The 20198-nt window shown below is 42.7% G+C and overlaps 1 protein-coding gene across 3 annotated transcripts in view; it reads left to right on the top strand.

Moving 5' to 3' along the window:
- TNFAIP2 (TNF alpha induced protein 2) overlaps positions 1 to 20198 on the top strand; it is a 357846-nt gene that overhangs the window by 303611 nt on the left and 34037 nt on the right. For 2 of the 3 annotated variants that reach the window (XM_078660234.1, XM_078660235.1), the window contains 3 exons: positions 14014 to 14199; positions 15848 to 16499; positions 18322 to 18436. In XM_078660234.1, coding sequence (XP_078516360.1) covers positions 14014 to 14199; positions 15848 to 16499; positions 18322 to 18436 — 953 coding nt within the window. Of the gene's footprint in view, positions 1 to 14010; positions 14200 to 15847; positions 16500 to 18321; positions 18437 to 20198 lie in introns of all 3 variants that reach the window. The other variant, XM_078660236.1, reaches the window with a different exon arrangement.

Raw genomic sequence — 20198 nt, 5'->3', positions numbered from 1 at the left:
AGAATCTTGGTATGCAATTTTCAAGGTGTATAATTTTTCAAAATCTATAACAACCTCTAGTGCCTGTAACACTTTAGCAAATAGTTATGGAACTTAAGGAGAAAAAGAAATTACTTTATCACAGTTATTGCCAATTTTTCTCGTGGGTGGTGAACCGTCAACACACCTGATGATGCCAAGGCTTTCCTTGCACACCACTGGTGTAGTTAATTATTTCATTAGTGCCTCTTAACATCATCAGTATACTAGTCCAACAAAACTGTAAATTATGCAGTAAAATGTGTTATGTGCCCCCATTAAACAAAATGAAGAGAGAGAACCCCCAAACTCTCCGTAAATGAAGGAAGTTAGAGTTTATCTTATTTTCCACGCTTGGTCCACCTCAAGGCAGGTATTTACGCAGCAACCTTTTCATAGTCCACCAGGTGCCTCTGGTCCTAATTCATAGAATTAGTAGTACAATTTTCAGTGTAAAGTGGGCTTACAATGGTGGAAGTCTACTGGGATTTTTAGGTCGAGCTGGCGTTGGAGCGCGAAGCGCTCCCGCCAGCTCGACTATAGTCACCTTGCTCCCTGCCAAGGGAGTGATAGCTGTGAACGAGCAGCTCTAGACCTGTGAACGAGCCGACTCAGGTCCGTGAACGCGCGGGAACGTCAACGTGCACGTTCACGCCGTCACGCTCCTGTCCTCCCGCGTCTCTTCTGAGGCGCGCTCGAGGCCGACTTGCGGTGTGCTGTTCCAGCGTTAGGTAAGTGAGTGAGTGAGGGCGGGCGGGGGGGGGATTTGTTTGCTTGTTTAGGAGCAGCCGCCCAAGGTGACGTACAGGAAGAAGCCGCAGCCATTGCCCGCAGGAGTACGAGAGGGAAGAAGAGGAAACGTGCTTGGATATTCGCGGAACTCCGCAGGGGGAAAGTACTGACCCCATTACTCGGATACCGGAAGGACTCACTTGTTTGTTCCCGCAACCCCTGTAGGACTGACAGCACTCGACCCGCATAATACTGACGCCCGGCTCCCCAGAAGGACTGAGGGTCTGAGCCCGGCCTCTCGTAAAGACTCGGTACCGGCCCGACCCGGAAGGGGGGTTGAGACCAGGAAGGGATCATCGCATTCCGCAAGAACTAATATACCGAGCGACACCCAGGTTCCGTTTCCAGTAAGGACTGAGGTGCTTCGCTAGGGAGCGAGGCCCCCAAGTGGCTAACCGGCTGCCGTAAGGGCGGCTGACACCGGACTCTGACCGCGGACTTCTCAGCCCCTCTGGTGCTCGGCTTGTGTCTCTGTTCTTCTCTCATTGCCTTGTGCCGGGCTCCTCCTCTAATACACGCTGTGCAGTCAGTATGTTGGTATTCCGTAGTGTCCTTCGGGGGGAGTCTGCGCCCCGCTAGGCGGGCCCGGGTCCCTGTATGTGTGTGGTTGGTGGGAGGTGGAGTGTGATTGTTGAAGGGGAGGAGTTGGGGTCCCGTATCTTTGGGGTGGGGGGGGGATCAAAAAGCCTTTAACATGTCGTGTGTGCATTATAAGTTTCCCTCCAAACTGAACTATGACACGGTGACCTTCGACGGGATGCACATCTCCCTGTGCGACCTGAAGAAGCAGATCATGGGCCGGGAGAAGCTGAAGGCTGCTGACTGTGACCTCCAGATCACCAACGCGCAGACTAAGGAAGGTAAGAGCCCAGAACCGTCGCAACATTACGCCCGTTTGTGCTTTTTTGTGTGGTGTGGTGGGGTGGGGGGGGAATGGGGGAGTAGTGCTGGAACATCTTACAAAGTTTATCTGCTGAAAACGATGTTTGAACTGCAGAACGTAAACATCCATTTCTGTACGCGAAGGTTTTTATTTTTATCGGCTAGAACCAAGATTTCCAAACTGCACTGTACGTGGCCTACGCGTCTGTCACGTCTTCTGTACTAAAATATAATTTTCTTTGTATGTAGCGGTGATGTTTCTTTAGTGTGTGTGTATAATCAGAGATTCCCAAACTTTATGTACGCTTGCATAACGGTCTGAGCATTTCGTTGTATCAGAGTAGTGCTGTTTTGCTTCTTTTTCAAGTGGTTTAGTTTTCTTTTGCATCTGAATAAGTACACATTACTTGTGGCACAGTAGAGGTGCTATTCTTTTTACATGGCTCTTGGCGTATTGAAGTAGATGGTGGGACATAACGATTTTCATTTACAGCAGCCAGTGAAGTACTGGGGGTGGGAGCAAACTACAATTCTTGCTTTCTCGATTTGATAAAGTTTGTCCTCGTTAATTTTACAAGAATCGAACCCATTCGTAGTTGAAAGGTATGTATGATCCGGCAATCTGCTCTGGACAGTCTGTACAATTTAAGTCCGCTGTGAACGCTTCCAGAAAGCGGTTCGTATTTCAAATAGATTATGATTCAGTGGTAACTGTGCTGTCATGTGACCAGGCCTAATGCTTTAGTGGTATAAAAGAATAATTAAGAAATTGTCAGTTCACCAAAATGGCAGTGTCAGAAGTGACTTCAACAACCCATAAATTAGTGGATGACATCAGATGGTACTCTCTTGATACTTGGTGCCAAGTTTGCTCAGCACCCCCTTTTAGAGTAAAACCATATTTTCATTATGTTGTACAACACTAGCTTTTTAAGTATTAAAATGGATATGAGTTGTGGGTTATATACTTGTTCTCTGCTAGATGTAAGTTTTCTCTGGCATCTGCTCTTAAGTTACGGCTGTCAGTCGCCTTCACAGAGAGTCCCTTTGGAATCATCATGGACTAAGAACACTGGTTTGTAGGGAACGTTGCTTACTTGTCTTAAACTAGGAATGTTTTTGCTTCCAGTTGTGGGTGAAAATGCACTTGGTGGTTAACGTGGCAACACACATATTAGCAATGTATTCGGGAAGTAACACTGCCTACTCTTTGTAGTTATTTACTACAAAGTTGTATGCTCGAGTAAGTGTACTAAAGAAACAGCACTTTTATAAGTATCAATGTTTGTGTAGTTCACTTAGAAGTTATATCTTTCTAGGCATGCTATTAGGCTTCTAAAAGTAGCCCTAATTCAGGTGTTGCCGTTGGCACCGAGCCAACATTATCGTGCTTTGTCTGCTGCTGATCAGTGTTGACACCAGAACAACATTTACCGTAATCTCAGCATACCAATTGCAAACTGTTGGTGAGACAAATAGATGCCCAATATATGTTGGTAAAATGAGGTTCGTTATTGTTGGGTTGCATGGATATGGCGTGAAATAAGGGGTGGTTGTGTATGAAATGAGTTGAAGACGATTTTCAGAAAAAGCATAATAAAGGAATGAGGCATGGAACTTGTAATAGTCTGTACTTCGAGGGAAGGAATTTGGTTGACATTTGTATGGAGAGGCAGGGTAATTCAAAAGGATAAGAGGGAATAATCGAGTTTTAATTACGGTCAGAATTACAGGTGTGATTTTAGGAAACCTTTTGGTGTAGCATGTAATTCGAGAATGTAAAACTGTAAAGCAACTATAGGTATTTTAATAGCCACTAGAATCATAGTCTGTCCACCCCTAGGATTGATTAGTTCTGACAATATGTCCTCTGCCTGATTTTCGGGCTTGTATGCCTGCCTGACGTGTATGTGGTATCGTGACTTTTGTTTTGGCCCTGGTGTCTCACTAATCTAGCATGTGCGCAGAAGCCTATTCCGGTCTGACAATGCAAGGTTGAAGACCTGCCCTATGACCTGAGAGGTACACCATGCAGTGAATGATTAGAGGGTATGTTTTTCCTCGAAACTAAATTGTTTCACTAGTATTTGGTAGTGTTGGGTTCCCCCTTGTTTTTTTAGTCATGCCATAAGTATGCGCTATATCCACATCCACATCCACCGCCACTTCCACCGCATCCACCACCACCACCACCATCACCACATCCACCACATCCACCACACCCACCACCACTACATCACCACACCCACCACCACTACATCCACCCCCCCATCCACCACCACCACCCCCCCATCCACCACCACCACCACCCCATCCACCACCACCACCACCGCATCCACCACATCCACATCCACCACCACATCCACCACCACATCCACCATCACCTCCGCATCCACCACCACATCTACCACATGCACCACCACCACATGCACCACCACCGCATGCACCACCACCGCATCCACCACCACATCCACCACCACATCCACCGCCACATCCATCACAACCACATCCACCACCACTTCCACCACCACATCCACCGCCACATCCATCACAACCACATCCACCACATGCACCACCACCGCATCCACCGCATCCACCACCACATCCACCACCACATCCACGGCACCCACATCCACCGCACCCACATCCACCGCATCCACCACCGCATCCATCACCCCCACATCCACCATGACATCCACCACCACATCCACCAAATCAAACACCACCACATCCACCACATCAACCACCACCACCGCATCCACCACCACCGCATCCACCACCACTTCCACCACCACTTCCACCACCACTTCCACCGCATCCACCACCACCGCATCCACCACCACCGCATCCACCACCACCGCATCCACCTCCGCATCCACCACCGCATCCACCACCGCATCCACCACCGCATCCACCACCACTACATCCACCACCACCACCACCTCCACCCCATCCACCACCACATCCACCGCATCCACCACCACCCCATCCACCACCACCTCCACCCCATCCACCACCACATCCACCGCATCCACCACCACCACATCCACCACCACATCCACCATCACCACCACATCCACCACCACATCCACCGCCACATCCACCGCCACTACATCCACCACCACCCCATCCACCATCACCACATCCACCGCATCCACCACCTCCACCGCATCCACCACCACATCCACCACATCATTATTTACAAAATTAAAAGCCATTGTTATTTGTAATATCAATACATCTAAGTCACGTAAATACAACACACATTGCATTACAAATGCTATAGGTGTCACATTTGCAAAAGTTAAAACTATTGACATTGTAACTGACCAAGCTATTTTGCTACTTTCAAAACCAACACATAAATAAAGTGTCATTTACAATACCAATCGCTCAAACTTTCCTAATGCGAGACCTATTGCATTTCCAATGCTTATTTTATTATGTGGCTTAGAATAAGGGGCAGGTTTAACGGAAGAAAACAGTCACATATTTCATTAGAGCACAGCAAAATGTTTTTCAAAGCTAAATTTGCAAATGCATATTTCCACATGATTTTCTCAATGCCGAAAGCCCACGTGAATACATTTAAGGAAGTTGCAGTATGATGCAAATCCTCACACTCCCTGGAGGAAATCTAAATGACATTTACACCAAAGGACATGATAATAAAAGGCACATTTTCCATCAGCGGGTAAGTGCAAATAGTTAGGGTAAACTATTTTTGCCTTTGATTGGTGTGAATGTCAGTGAAAAACACCTGTAATGTGGTCAATGTTAAAGAATATCAATTTATAACCAGCAGGAGGGGGTGAACTGTATCTCGCAAAAAATGGAAAGCGGCCACAAACCTACTTATTCTGATTGGAAGCTTGAATATACAGAGTTAGCATCAACTAATTCAAGCACATATGAAATACATATTACGCAATAAGGAAAAAGCATTGCACAAAGGACAATGACATTCATTATTGCTTTTTGAATCCGTTTTCCTGGGATGGGCAAAATTGTGTAATTGTTCTGTAGGGAAAGGAAATGAATATGCCAACTACTTGCAGTTAGAAGTCTAGGCATTTTGTATATTACGCAAGAGCGGTTATGTGTAGGAAAAGAGTAAGTGAGGTATACCTGTGTGTATAAAGTCATGCTGGATACCAGCTCATGTTGTCCATAAAGGGTGGTGAATTTATGCACTGGGGATGATCAGGAAACCACACCACGCTATTGTTGTCGCTATTGAATAGCACAGTCTAGTACCAGCCTCATACTGTGATTCATTTTGCATGAGAGTTTACTAGCAATACTGGTTAAAAAGAAAGGGGTTTGGTGCCAGATTGAACATTCATATAGCCAGTTATTGAAGAGTTTTGTGTTGGTTTATCCTCCTCACGGGGACCGTCTTCCTTTGGATTTTACACTAGAGTTGTATCATCTGGAACTATCCATCTCTTGAGCCCCTTTCTTATCTACCATTAAGATTGTACAACCATGGTTCTCTATAATGGTAGAAATCACATTAGTTGAATTTGGGCTTTTCTCTTTCGGGAGCCCTGCCTCTAGGATTCCAGCAAATTCATTGATTCTTTGTGCAAGTTGACGTTTACTCCAAAGGAACACTTTTTTATTTAATTGCTTCAGGTGATACCCCCCAACATTTTATACTGGGTTGTCTCAAACCCACCACATAAGGAGGGCATCCTGAGCTCTTTGTACCAGTCTTAGCATTTCTTGGGGCCCAAAGCGCCTGTTACAAAATCTAATAAGAGCAAAAGGTAGGGCTAGAGCGATGAGGTGCTGACAACTTGCTTAGTTCCAAGAAATCTCAATTACTTTGAAAGCGTTCTCTTGCTTTGCAGTAGTTACAGTCCTCTTTCCATCTCTTTCCCAATACCTGTCTTGGCTTCTCTCTTTGAGGTTGTGTTGATAGTTGACTAAGGGGGAGTCTCTTGGGTTAACCCTATTTATAGGCAGCCTTAGATGGAGAGAGATCCTTTTAAATAATAAACCATGAGGGTAGTTGGTGCCTGTCTCCGGATGCAGCAAATGCATTGTGACAGGGAAGAGGTGAGTTACTGTAATGAAGATTGCTGGTAAGTAATGAAACCAAAAGATAATTTTTCTTTTTAGGGTACAAATGTACAGTTATTACTAGAACTCCTGTCAACGTTTTGGCCCTGATTACAAATGGACCTGCAATCTTGATTCTGCTGCAATGGGTGTTTGCTCCAAAAATCGGATTACAGCTGCAGCCAGAACAATGCACTCGTTGAAGCACAAATTCCACCGGGTAACTTAAAAATCGGATAATGTATGCGGGAATTCCGAACATTAAGAGTTTTGTAAGTTGGGATAGGCAAAAACATGTGGTATTACCACTTCACCCTTATATTGTAGCTCGAAACGGTGGAGGTAATACTGCGCTTTATAAGCCCAGCAGTCCTCACTACTAGTTAATGCTGGGTGTGGTGTGACATTTCAATAATGAGGCACTTTGTCTGTTTCTGGGTGCAGCCCGCTGAAGTGAATTTCCTGGGATCACACGGTTTGGTCAAGTGGAGTAGCCAGGATTACAATTATCTTCGGGTTCCCTTTTGACTAGTTTATATACTAAACCACAAAGGCTTCGCAATAAAGGGCTGGGTCAATGGGGTTTATTGCTTAAGAGAAACGCCTCGTGACTTCTGAATGAATTTCATTCGTTTTTGCACGAGGAAAAACATCAGCTTTTCAAGTGGTTTTTTTTCCATTGAAAACGTGATTTAAAAAAAATATAGAAACATATTTTCCTACAGAATATTTTTTCCCCCTCCTCAGTAATTAATCTTCATTGTACTCAATGCTTTAGCAACAGCTTGTTTTCTGTTTTCGGTCACAGAAATTAACATATTCTCGATTTCATCTTAATTAACACCTCACATTTGCGCACAGTTGACTTCCCCTTTCCAGTCACTGCCCTAGCTTTCCCCTGGGAGTGGTCGAACGAGCTGTTGGCGCGCAACTTTCAGCTCGAAGTGGAAGTCTCAAACTACCGTGTTTCCTGCCTCTCATGTCTTTACCGCACAGTACATTTTTAGGTAGAGTAATTTATTACTGGGAACTATTGAGTTCGACCAAAATCTCTTGAAACAAGCCGGATTTCCTACAATGCATGTTGTGTAATGGAGCATGAAGCTTCCCCAGGCGCGCGCTTGGCCTCGCACACCACCATCAAAGGCTTCTGCTCCCCCCTCACTCACACCCCATCCCCATATGCTCCTTTCCTCCCTCCCACTCGCTGGCTCCCCCGCCCCCCCCCCACCAGGCTCTTGAAGCGTGACTCTTCACCAGCGCTTCCCCCCCCACTCGCTCACTCCCCTTCTCCCCGCCCCCACCCGACTTGTTAACACTCCACTGCTTCAGCACCTCCCCGCCTCTATAGAGACCCTACCTAATAACCACACCCTCCCTTCACACCCTTCAGTAACGCTCCGCCACCGTGATACGGCCCTTAAATGGCCACCTCCCTCCAAAAAGATTATCTGGTACCTTCATGAGTCGTCTCCCGGGCTCACCTCCTCCGCCTCGCCTGAACTCTCCTCTCCTGTCCAGTTGCTCCAAATGTTGATCTTCTCCCCCCCCCCCTCCCCCAGGCTTTCCGGGAAGCCTGCACCCACATCCCTCAGGCAATGTCCCAGGGCACCCGGAACTTGTAGTTCCCATCATAGTCCTAGTCCTAATCTCTTGTATAGCGCGCAGATCACCAAAAGGTCTCAAGGCGCCATCAGTTTATGCGTGCGATAAGTAGCAAAAGAAGGACTACAATTCCCGACGTCCTTCACAGCAGAGGCCTTGATATGTGAAAATCACTCCATAGTTTACTGATGGCAGAAGCTTTAAGCCTCTCTCTACCTCAGGAGTGAACGAGGTGTAATTTACTGTGAATAAAACTCTACGGGTGGGACGAGTTATTAGAAGTACATTTCTGCATCACACCTATTGCAGCCTTATAACCCGATGTTCCTATTACCAGCTCCATGGCGACCAGTTTATTACCCTCTAAAGGATGAAAGGCTGAGCCTGCCCTAAGAGTTTTCGGAATTGGTAGAGGTCACACTCGGATATCGGATCAACTCAGTGAGTCATCTGGCTTACTGAAGGCCAATAGGTTGTCTGTCTAGAAGTCTTTTATAATCGTGGTTGAGTTTACTTATATTTATTTCCATGTTTAAAAAAAATGTTTTGCTTGTGTGTGTAAAATAGGTACTTTGACGGTTATGGGTGGCATACGGGACGCTCTGTGTGTGGGCTTGTTTAGTTTTACACAATAGCCCACGTCTAAGTATACCCCAGGTGTATATTAGTATCAAAGTGTGATTTTTGTTTATAGTAGAGCAGCAATGAGGTGCATGGTTTCAGCTACCAAATAAAACTTATTGAAGGGTACAGCGTTCATACTGATGAGGGGTCATGGCGAACACCCCCTTGCTGTGCTTTGAAAAACGCTCCTTTTCGGGTGAAAGTTATTACCCATAAACACAGGTGCGCATTGCTTGTAGCTGAATTGCGTTTGGCAGGTCTTGTGATAACAAGCAGAACCGAAATTACTTTGTCTAATCTCCTAAACAAACATGCTGCGTGACAGCACTTTTTTTCTTTTTCACACACACGGCGTTGGCGTTCCATTTTTATTTACAATGGGCAGAACAGATGCCGAAACTTCATTGCCACTCTTCGTGAATGGGAGAAGGGAAAGGATGTGGTTTAACGACTAGAGTGGCGGACTTTGAAGGCAGGAACCCAACCTTGAGTCTGTCCGGAGGCTCAAACATACTGTGATTCCGGGCAAATCAATCTCCCCGTGCCTAACAATGAATGTGTCCATCTGTAATCCAACTATAGCTCATGTAAAGCGCTGATACCCTAAGGTCAAGTTCGAGCTATATAAAACTGCCAAAACAGACTTGCTGCAGCTTTCCATTCTAACCCACTAGCATCAGCCTCCCATTCTGCGCTTTTACTTCTCCCGCCTCATTTTTTATTTTTTTTTGCTCCAGAATCGGTCTCCGCCTCGTTTATACAAACATAGCCAACTCTCACCACAAAATCTGAGCACGGGGAATGTGCACATCATATTAACCACATGCTACGCGTTTTCCCGCTGTGCGCTGAGAATCGCGGAATCCCGTGGTTCATGACGAGCTCAGCTCGTCATGAGCGTGCGAGAGGTGTACCTCATGACGAGCTGAGCTAGTCATCAGCGTGGAAGGGGTTAAAACTATATAGGACGGGAATTTGGATTCTTGTACATGTGTAGTGTTTAGTTGTAAACTACAGTTGTTTTCACACGTTTTCCATCTACCTTTTTTCCTCAACTTAAAACTCTGCATCTCACAGATGCTGCAAACGGAAAGATTAGGATCTTTACAACAAGCCTGATTCTCACTCAATTAGCTCGTCCTGGTTTCCTTTCCCAGCACTGAAACCTGTTGATGTTTCACACTATGCGATACAAAACGCTCCGTCCATCATCCCCTTTTGTATCACGATGTTTCACACTATAGCAGACTTTCAGGCTGCTTTTTTTCCCCGCAGAATTTTTTTTATAGCTACTAACAGAATAGGATACACTAAAAAAGTGTCGACCTTTTTTCTTTTTGACACACACAGCGTTCACATTACATTTTTATTTAATTAGCTTTCGTCCAGTAGGGATGTTGTTGAACACCTATCTTTTGCAACAAAAATGGGCCTGGTAAGTTTTAACTTATGCTGCCAGCACAAGTCATGTACGAAAGTCCCACATTTAGACCCGATTCCCTTTAGAAGGAAACTTGGAAATGAAGAGTAATTGCCCCATAATTAACTAAAACCAGCTAATTGACTGGCGTGGGTGCTCCTTGTTTTTCTAAAGTTACCAACCATAATATAATGCCTCGCAGAGACATTGTGATGCCAGTGTGCAATCACTGCCAGTGTTGCCCCCCAGCTGCATGCACCCTGCTCAACATAGAGCCCAGCCAGAAATGTACAAGTAAAGGCTTCTTCCACAGACGTATTTTTAGAATTTTAAGTGATCTCTGCCCCCCCCCCCCCCATACTCAGTGCTTTAAGAGGGATCAAAAGGTGGGGCTGGGTGTCCAAAAGGGGCATGGCTAAAAAAAAAGCATAGTGAGAATTACTTTCCAAAAAGCTTTAAAAATTTGAGCCAAAATCCTGTTCTTGGGACAGAGCGCCCCGTGATCATGATTTAGTACCTGAGTTTTCTTTAATTGGCATGCACCTAACACAAGCCAGATCTATTGACTTTACCAATGCTTACTGTCAGTATCATAGAATGAGTAGCACCAGTCACAACGTTGTGAATAACAAGAATAGAAGATGTTTCAGTTGCACTGAATTTTACAGTTCTGTGGTAGTCCGAGGCAGATTAGGAGTTAAACATTCACTCCAGTTCTTCCTTCTTTCCATGCATTCTCTCTTTCTGTTGCATCCATATTTTGCTGAAATGCGCCACTGCATATTTTACACATCAGCTCCCTTTTCTTCCTCACGGTCTGGTCACTCGGACCTTTTTCAGACTCTTACCTGTGTCACCCCTTCACTATGCCCTTGCACACACACAAAGACTAACACGTGCAACAGACTCGCGCTGTGTCACACAATCGAACATCGCTCTGAGAGGCCAATAATTGCATGAGCATGTAATCTGCATCCCTTCATGAAACACGCCTTGCTTAATGGGGGCCTTTGATGAACACCCACTCATGACCTGACCTCATCTAGACATCTAGAGGTTCCGTTCAGTGCATGCTCTGTGGAAGAGTCATGCATAGCATGAAAAATCTACAGAAACAAGACATCTGTAAATTGCAAACAATCTGAGTGACTGCAAGATGAAGTAAATAATGTTAAATGGAAAGAGGGACTTACTTCCCCGATGACATGGGTTGCACTAAGGGTCATGAATGTATTGAAACGACCCGTGTTCGGGAGTGTACTCTTAATGGCGCGTTTTGCTGTGAAGTTCAATCAGTGTGGGCAAAGACGTTTTAAGTCTAAGATGCACACAGCCCACGAAAAGACTCTGAAATATTGAAACTGGTGCATATTAAGCAACTAACAGGTACTTAAGTAGCCAGCTGACGCACTTTTTAATTCAACAGTCCATGCTCTTTTTCAAACGCTGAGTTGTCTAAGCAAAACAATATTGTAATCGTTCCACAAAAATATCATTTTTTTCTTTTATTAATCTAATGGTAGCAGATTCGAGATGGGACTATATTTTTTTACAAATTGAGTACTTATTAGCACAATGTAGAATTGTGTAACGCAGAACAATTGTGTGAAATCGTATATCCTACACCGGAAATTTAGAGTCCTTAAAACACTTCATGCAAACGGTCAGTCTGATAAATAAATCATTTCACTGAGTAATGGATTGTTGTAATTCGATAACAGAAGGAACAGGAGCTGAGAGTAGGATAAACAAACTCTCTGCACCCCTCTCTCTCTCTCTGCACCCCCCTTCTCTCTGCACCCTCTCTCTCTGCACCCCCTCTCTCTGCACCCCCTCTCTCTCTGCACCCCCTCTCTCTCTGCACCCCTCACTCTCTGCACCCCTCACTCTCTCTGCACCCCTCACTCTCTCTGCACCCCTCACTCTCTCTATCACCACTCACTCTATCTATCGCCGCTCACTCTATCGCCACTTACTCTTATCTATTGCATCACCACAGCATCCCTCAGGGGCACCACAACATCCCTATGCGCTACCACAGCATCAATCTGTGCAACCATTCAACAACAACTGGTTCAAATATGTTGTTTCAAGCTTTATTACAAATGTCACAAAAAGATGTTAATATTTCACTTCTGTTCTTGGATTTTCGTCACAATAAAATACACTGAACATAATCTTCACAAAAGTTATTTACAAAAGTTTATGCTATTGCCATTATAAAATACAATAACTTTCCAAGTATTAATTATTAAAAATAAATAAAAGCCATTATTTGTAATATTAATACATCTAAGTCTCGTAAATACAACACATATTGCATTACAAATGCTATAGGTGTCACATTTGCGAAAGTTAAAACTATTGGTATTGTCAACGACAAAGCTATTAATTTAGCTATTTTCAAAACCAACACATAAATACAAAATTTGTCATTTACAATACCAATAGCTCAAACTTTCCTAATGCGAGACCTATTGCATTGCAAATGCTTGTTATAAAATAACGAATGATTCGATTTCGGGCTCACACAAAGTATTTATTATGCTTCCCACTAGGCTTGAAAACATTGCTCATGGAAAGTGTATGCCATCATGCCAGCTCCCAATATTTCATGATACTTTTTTTCTATTTACATTTTTTCATGTTAATCACAGTATTAAAGAAAAAGTTTATTTAAAATGTGTCACGTGGTAAATGGTGGCAACATTGAGGAACAAAGATGCCATTAGGCTCCAGTTAGGTGACGATTGTTATATGGATGTTTAAACATTTTATACAAAACCTACAACTTTTGCTAGTGTGTGTGTATATATATATATATATATATATATATATATGTGTGTGTGTATATATATATTTCTTCCCTTTAAGATAAATGCAATAGGCAGAAGATATTACAGGCCCACATGTAAAATGAGGAACACAATGAAGACCTGAGGAGCTAGTCAGTTAACTAAAGAGCTGTTTGAACAGTTTTATTCTGTTATTTGTGACAAGAGATGGTGTGGCTAAGCTCAAATACATAGTGACCAGAGTATGGATCACTCCCAGCAAGAACTAAAAAGAGGGCCCTGCAGGCACACTTAGTTAACATTTTAATCCGGGTACCTACCAGTGACTCGCTGTGTTACTTAAAGGAGAAACCAGACATATTAAAATTGGTAAAAATCAATATTTTTGACTTTTTTCACATCTCCGTGCCATCGTTAGAACGAGCTAAGCTATTAATGAAGTGACGTGCTTCTAGCACTGCTTCTATTTCTTGCAAGTGCAGGGCCTGAGGCATTTCTAGCTGTCTAATTCATCCTTAGAAATTGAAATAGCACACACATAGAAGTTCGGCAATGAAGACACACATCACCACTTTCTATCAGGCCTGTTTTTGGCAAATCATATTCCATATACAATTTTTTTAAAGCATGCCCTTAATGTGTTGAGCTCATGTTACCTATTGATGCTGAAATTTAGTGAAGCTTATTCTTTTCTGTTTTATTACCAGGTGTTGTCATTTGCAGGGTTGGGCCTATCTAGGCTTTCATTTCACGGTTCTTCTAGTTTTGGGGTATACTTTTAACACCAACATGTGTTTCTTTTTCAAGCAGGATCTCACAGTGCTGCCACCAATGCGACAGAAATCAAAGCCAAATCAAAAGACGACAAAAGACCGGACAAAACAATGAACAAAATGAAAGCAGCCAAAAAACACTTATTGAAAATCATCTCGAATGGGAACACAGAGAAAATACCCGACAACATTGATGGTATGGAGATCAGGAGACCTGCCACAGGTACATATTGTTTAAAAAGAGGGATGCACATTGCTGGGATGCTTCAGAGGGGTTTAAGATAGCAGCAGCCATTAGATGTGCACATGCTACATCCCTTTGTATGTGTCAGTGACTGGTTACCTCAAGTATCTGTGAGTTATTATCTCAGTCACCCACTTGTCTGGGTGGCAGTCGGTCCCACGTGGCTGTGGGGTCTGCTCTGTTTGTCAGCACCTTAAGAAGTGTTCTTCATCCAGTGCATGGAGGCCTGACGTGGTGGCCTACTAAATCGACTGGGCTGTTCGCTACTTAATATTTTAGAAAATTTTGGCGCAGTTGCAAGGCAGTCTGTTGAAGACTTGACAAAGTTGCAAAAGCAACATGCGTGCAAGGCCAAATTCCTATGAGGTTTAATGCTTAGCAAAATGTTCCCAGCATGCACAATTGAACACAATTCTCGATTCCTAAAGTGTTCATGTTTTTTGTTCAATTAATCTTATGGCACAATTTTTTTCCTGCGCAAAATTATATTTGCATAGGAATGTAATTCAAAGGGGAGTTGAAGGCACAATGTGTGGCACAATGCATAGAAAATGTATTTTCCCACATCGCTAGTTGCCACCAATATTTGCTATCCACAACAGGATTTGCTGTTTTTGTCTTCACCGTTTAGTCGTAAACCCTTCATTTGCAGAGCTTTTATTTTGCAAACTTTGTATCATTTGTAAGTAGATTTGTCAAAGGTTATGGCAGCAAAGTCTTTAACTTTGCACACCCTAAAGCTAGGCACACTAGTGTTCCCATTTCACCTCAGACATTGATATGTTGCAAGAGGTCCAGGTGGCAGCATGGCATCTCCCTAACTAGTGCAGTTGCCCCTGCAGTGAATGCTGGCTGTGCATGTGAAATTTGGCTGGTAAATTCTATCCCACCAGTAACAAAAGGCATTGCCAAAGTTAAAAGTCCAGCTTTTTGTTAGAGAAATGTTTGATAATTGTTGGGTGACTCTGTGTGTGTTGTTACCAGCTGTTGCTAAAAAGAAAATACATTATTGAAGCCACATCTTGGTCTACAATATGGAAGCTGGGAGGATGGCACTTTGTTGAAAACACTGCACTAAAGAAAGGTGCTATAAAAAGGAGTTGGTGCTATAGCTTGCGTTATAAATGGTGATGGTGATAGACATACAAGGAAAAAATATTGATGGTACATATTTCTGACAATGGGCTATTTTTCTGTGCATCAAATGAAGCTATAAATCCAACAATATGTTATTATGACAACAAAATAATACAAATAAACGTGTAATGGTGATTAGTGAATACTCAGCCTGTCATAAACAGTAAATACGTCATCATGTGGGCCAAGTAAAGACTTCAAATGCACACATACACTGCAGCCTCAGACCAAATGAACCTTTATATTTTTTGCCCTGCTGGGGGGGCAGTTTGATATTAAAATGGGATTTCAGAGTCTCTTCCGTAAATTCACTGGGATATGGTGTTCCGGCTGGTGATTTAACTGATGTAATATAATGAGGCTGAAATTCTAAAAAGTAGTCCTCATTACTTATGTTAAATATGACAATTTAATTCTGGTATTTTTATTCTTAGTCTAATGTACAGGAACTACATTACTGATTTAAATATTTGCCTTTTCATTTTTGCAGTTGAACAAGTTGAGGAATCCATTAATTCGGGAAGATTCCACAGTGCTATCCAAGAACTAATTGTTCTGCAGCACAAAGCATTAAGACATACAATCAGTAACAGCCAAGAGGAATTACAGAACCAACAGGAAAAAGTAACACGACTTTATACTTATCTGTGGGAACAAATGTCAAAGATATTCCACACATCTGTGAGTGCACTGTCCAGCCAGAATATAGATGAACCTGTTGCGACTGCAGAGCTCAAAGAGGCAGTGAATGCACTTGTAGAGCAAGTCAATGAAGAAAAGAAAAGTGATTCTGAGACAGCAGCACTTATTCCAGAGTCCAGGGAATGGATGGCAAAATGGGAAGAAGTGGTAAAGCAGTCAGTTAAAGAAAGAATGTGTCCATTACCACAGACCACGAGTGACAAAACCACGTCATCGGTTTCCGATGAGTTAAAACACATGGGCAAGACAATAAAATCAGATTTATACGTTGTGGCAAAACAAATTAAACCGCTTTACCCAGAGAACTTTGATGTGTGTACCATCTATGCAAAATTCTATATCCAGCATTTCTCCTTGCAACTTAACACCATCACAGAATACGGATTGGATGAACAGGATACCACTCACCTGCTGGTTTGGGTGCACTACATCTATCCAAAGTAAGATTTTACAGTTTTGTTTAATTGGGGATAAATACACTGTTGAGGGACTGTGGTTTGTAGGTGTCTTTTCAAAATGTCATGTCGACCATCTGCAATCCCTACTTTCTGTTGTAACAACCTATGTGTTACTGGTAGCTCCTGCTCTCCTCTGTTTCTTTTAATCCAGTAATAAATAATAAGACACTCCCTGCCTGCAAGTAGCCGAAACATATACTAATAGTGAATCACAGAGAGAAGCCGCTTCTAACGTTTTCAAGAACCTCTCCCAAAAGAACTCATACCAAGCACAAATGTTAGAAGAATAGCTCCTATCAAGACACACAACCTGAGAATAAATAAGTCACAAGTCCAGCCCCGAATACATGAGTCACAACAGCAGATCAGCTGATGCCCACCACAGTGATCTTGACATCATGTGATTCAAAGATTCTTTGTTAAATTACTACTCCCTTAACATCAGCATGGGCTGACGAAAACAAATAATGGCTAGGCAAAACTCAACAGGAGGAGGCCTACCTATCATTTACAAAAATGTCATGCAAAAAACAAAACGCATCTACAGTCTTCTCCACTTTCAAAATCCCCAAATAGCCCCTAAAACAACTGAATCTATTATATCTTACATCTATGTCCTCCATGATCTATGAAAGAAAAAATAGATTTCACCAGCTACCCTAAATTGTATTTTGCTGAAAGTTTAACACCATTTCTCAATATTATATTTCTTGACCACATCAAAGGCTACTTGGAAAATTGCAAAAACAAAGCCTTTTAGACTTCAAAACGTCCCTGAAAACTTGTTATTTCTGCCTGTTAATCATCTTCAGTGCAAGTGAGCTCAACTAAAATATGGTTCACAGATCAGCAATGCAAGGAGAAGCCTAAGAAAAAATCGAATGCAAGTCATAAACAATCAGCCCATATTCCAGATATATTTGGCAATGCAAATGTACACCATTGGCATTGCCGAAATTCAGGATCTTATTTAAAGCTGATGAAGACAGCATCAGTTCACCAATCACATTACCAATCATACTGCCGAAGCAACCTCTGAAACAAAACAACATTTTTTTACTTCTCAAATGAAAAACACCTCGCTGATCATATCTAACACTAATCCATTGGACAACCAGCCTTCTATTTCCCTTCCCAATCTGAAGTTAGGGATGTCAGAGTTCCCCCATCTCCATTGTCATGTTCTCCTTTAGAGTCCCGATTAACACATAGCTCCACGCAATGAGCCGTTCCTTTTTCAAATGTCATCTGACCTTCTCAAAGTTGGTAGAGTTCAGGGAATTCTAAAGTTCTGGGTGCTGAGCCCCTAAAGAATGCCAATCATCTCCACCAGATGGGTTGTATGAAGAACCAAGAGGCTTTCATATAGTAATTGACTAGGATCACTTAGATTGCCTGTCAATCAGAAGACTTAATGATCAGTAGGCCCAGTAGGAGGGCAACAATAAATGTGTTTTTTGTCAAGCGCTGCCACTAAATAATATCAGGAGTGAGACTAGTGCCAGGAACAACAGATTTATAGCTACAGGGCCATTTTGGGCAGTCTTGGAATAGATATACTTTGTTGGCATAAGTTAAATAAACACTTACGAATTTTTACCTTGAGCTAACATGTATCCTTCTATACAGAAGAGCTTACACTCAAAATCTATACTGTAAATTGTTTGAATTTGAAAACTATAGGCCGTTCGCATTGCAGACTCACTGTAGTGAGTGGCATGCTCTCAGTTCTAATGCATACTGCTTCATATGTTATGTATTTCACCTAATTAAATATGCAACTATGATTATGTTTCCTTTCCAGTGAAATAATAAGGCACCCTGATTTAGTTCACAATGTAAGCTGGGAGATAATACGACCCCTTCTACCACTAGAAAAGATTTTAGATCTTGAAATACAGTATACTTTAAATGTTGTGGTGAGTCTATTCATTTTATACTTATGCAGTGAATGTTTACATGACACACTGTTGTTTTTTTGTTCTTTTTTGGAATATTGTTTATGAAACGTGATTTGTTCACAATGCTCATGAAACCAGGGGGCATTGAGCAGGAGAGCCAGATGAATGAGGGGAGGCCAGCAGCGGCCGGTAGTGAGAGTGCCGGGTGGTGACGTGGGGAGGGGGAGGGGCAGGGTGGGGGGTGGTAATGTATGGATTACGGACCTTAACAGGTAAGTGAACATATAAATAAATAAAATGAATTTCGTTGCGCGCACTGCATCGCATTTGGTAATGCAGTTCGCGCAACGAAATTCGTTTTATTTATTTATATGTTTACTTACCTGTTAATGTCCGTAATCCATACATTACTACCCCCACCCTGCCCCTCCCCCTCCCCACATCACCGCCCGGCCGATACTCCCACTACCGGCCGCTGCTGGTGAGGCCACTGGGGTGCAGGACATGCAGCATGTCCCCAGTATCAGAGCCAGACTGCATTCTGAAAAATCATCAAACTCCCTACATCAAAAGGAATGCTTCAGCAAGATGGAATTGAGAACAATTGACCTGTTTATAAATATTACTGTTGATGCTTTCAGGCATCTTTGTAATAGGAGAAGTGGTTCTGAAACTTTTGACTTTTATGGCCCCCACTGAATCATTACTGGAATCTGAGGGCCCCCATTGTGTTATCATTGGAAGCTGGGGACCCCTCAACCAAGCAATTTCTATGATTTGAACTTCAGAACAATTCACAAAAATACAAAAACAAGCCTATATCAAACACCTGTTCAAATCTTGAAATATTTGGTTTAATCCACAATGAAATATAGAAAATGTTTTCACATTTTCAATTTAGGTTCTTTATATAAATGAATTTATTGTAATATTTAGTTTTTTAACACAGTTCGGGATCCCCAGAGTAGGCCACACAGACTCCTAGAGGTCATTCGACCACAGGTTAAGAACTGCTGACCTAGAAGCCAAAATTACTGATTAGGCATACTGTTCTGTGCCTTAAGAATGTAGACCACTGGGTTTTACGTTAAAAACAGGATAGTCCATCTATTGTGAGATGCAACTCTTCTCCCCCCCCCCCCCCCCCGTTTAGGATGCAAAAAAATGTAAATGTAAATTAGTGTCCCCCGAATTTGCGATGAAAGCGTGGACTATTGCTTGTGTTTCATTTATTGACCGTAAATGTTGTACATAGATGTTATGGAAAATAACAGATGATTCATAAAACTTAAAAGGTACGTGGTAAAATTAACTGGGAGATGAGAGCGTGATTGGGTGGTGCTACCTTTAAACTTTGAGTTCAGGTAGTCAGTGATATGAGGCGAATCCTTTTACAGGGTACAGTGATAGTACTTTGGCATCTTTCAGGTTGGAGTGGAAGTTACCTGAGTGATTTTGAATGGATTCTGTTCTTTAGTGAATCGGAGTGTAGGCAGCGGGGTTCTAATTGTTTAGAGCTGGTAAGGCGAATGGCCTAAAACCCAAATTAGCTGGGTACTCTCAGGAAAGATAGAGCACAACAAAAACCAGTTCGATCTATGGCCTATTATGAATTTGGACCTGCAATTACCTCGGTTATAAATATGGGACTTTAATAACCCCTTCTGATTTTAACCATCCATTCTAAACTGACCATCCATTTGCCGAAAATGCCCTCACAGATCTGATTTCAGGAATTTTCATTGTTATCTTAAATGAAATTCTCCTGAAGAGCCATACA

This window comes from Lissotriton helveticus, chromosome 9, assembly GCF_964261635.1.
Source record: "Lissotriton helveticus chromosome 9, aLisHel1.1, whole genome shotgun sequence".
In the NCBI taxonomy this organism is placed as follows: Eukaryota; Metazoa; Chordata; class Amphibia; order Caudata; family Salamandridae; genus Lissotriton; species Lissotriton helveticus.
Note: the sequence above shows the minus strand (reverse complement) of the source record. Positions and strands in the feature narration are given on the sequence as shown.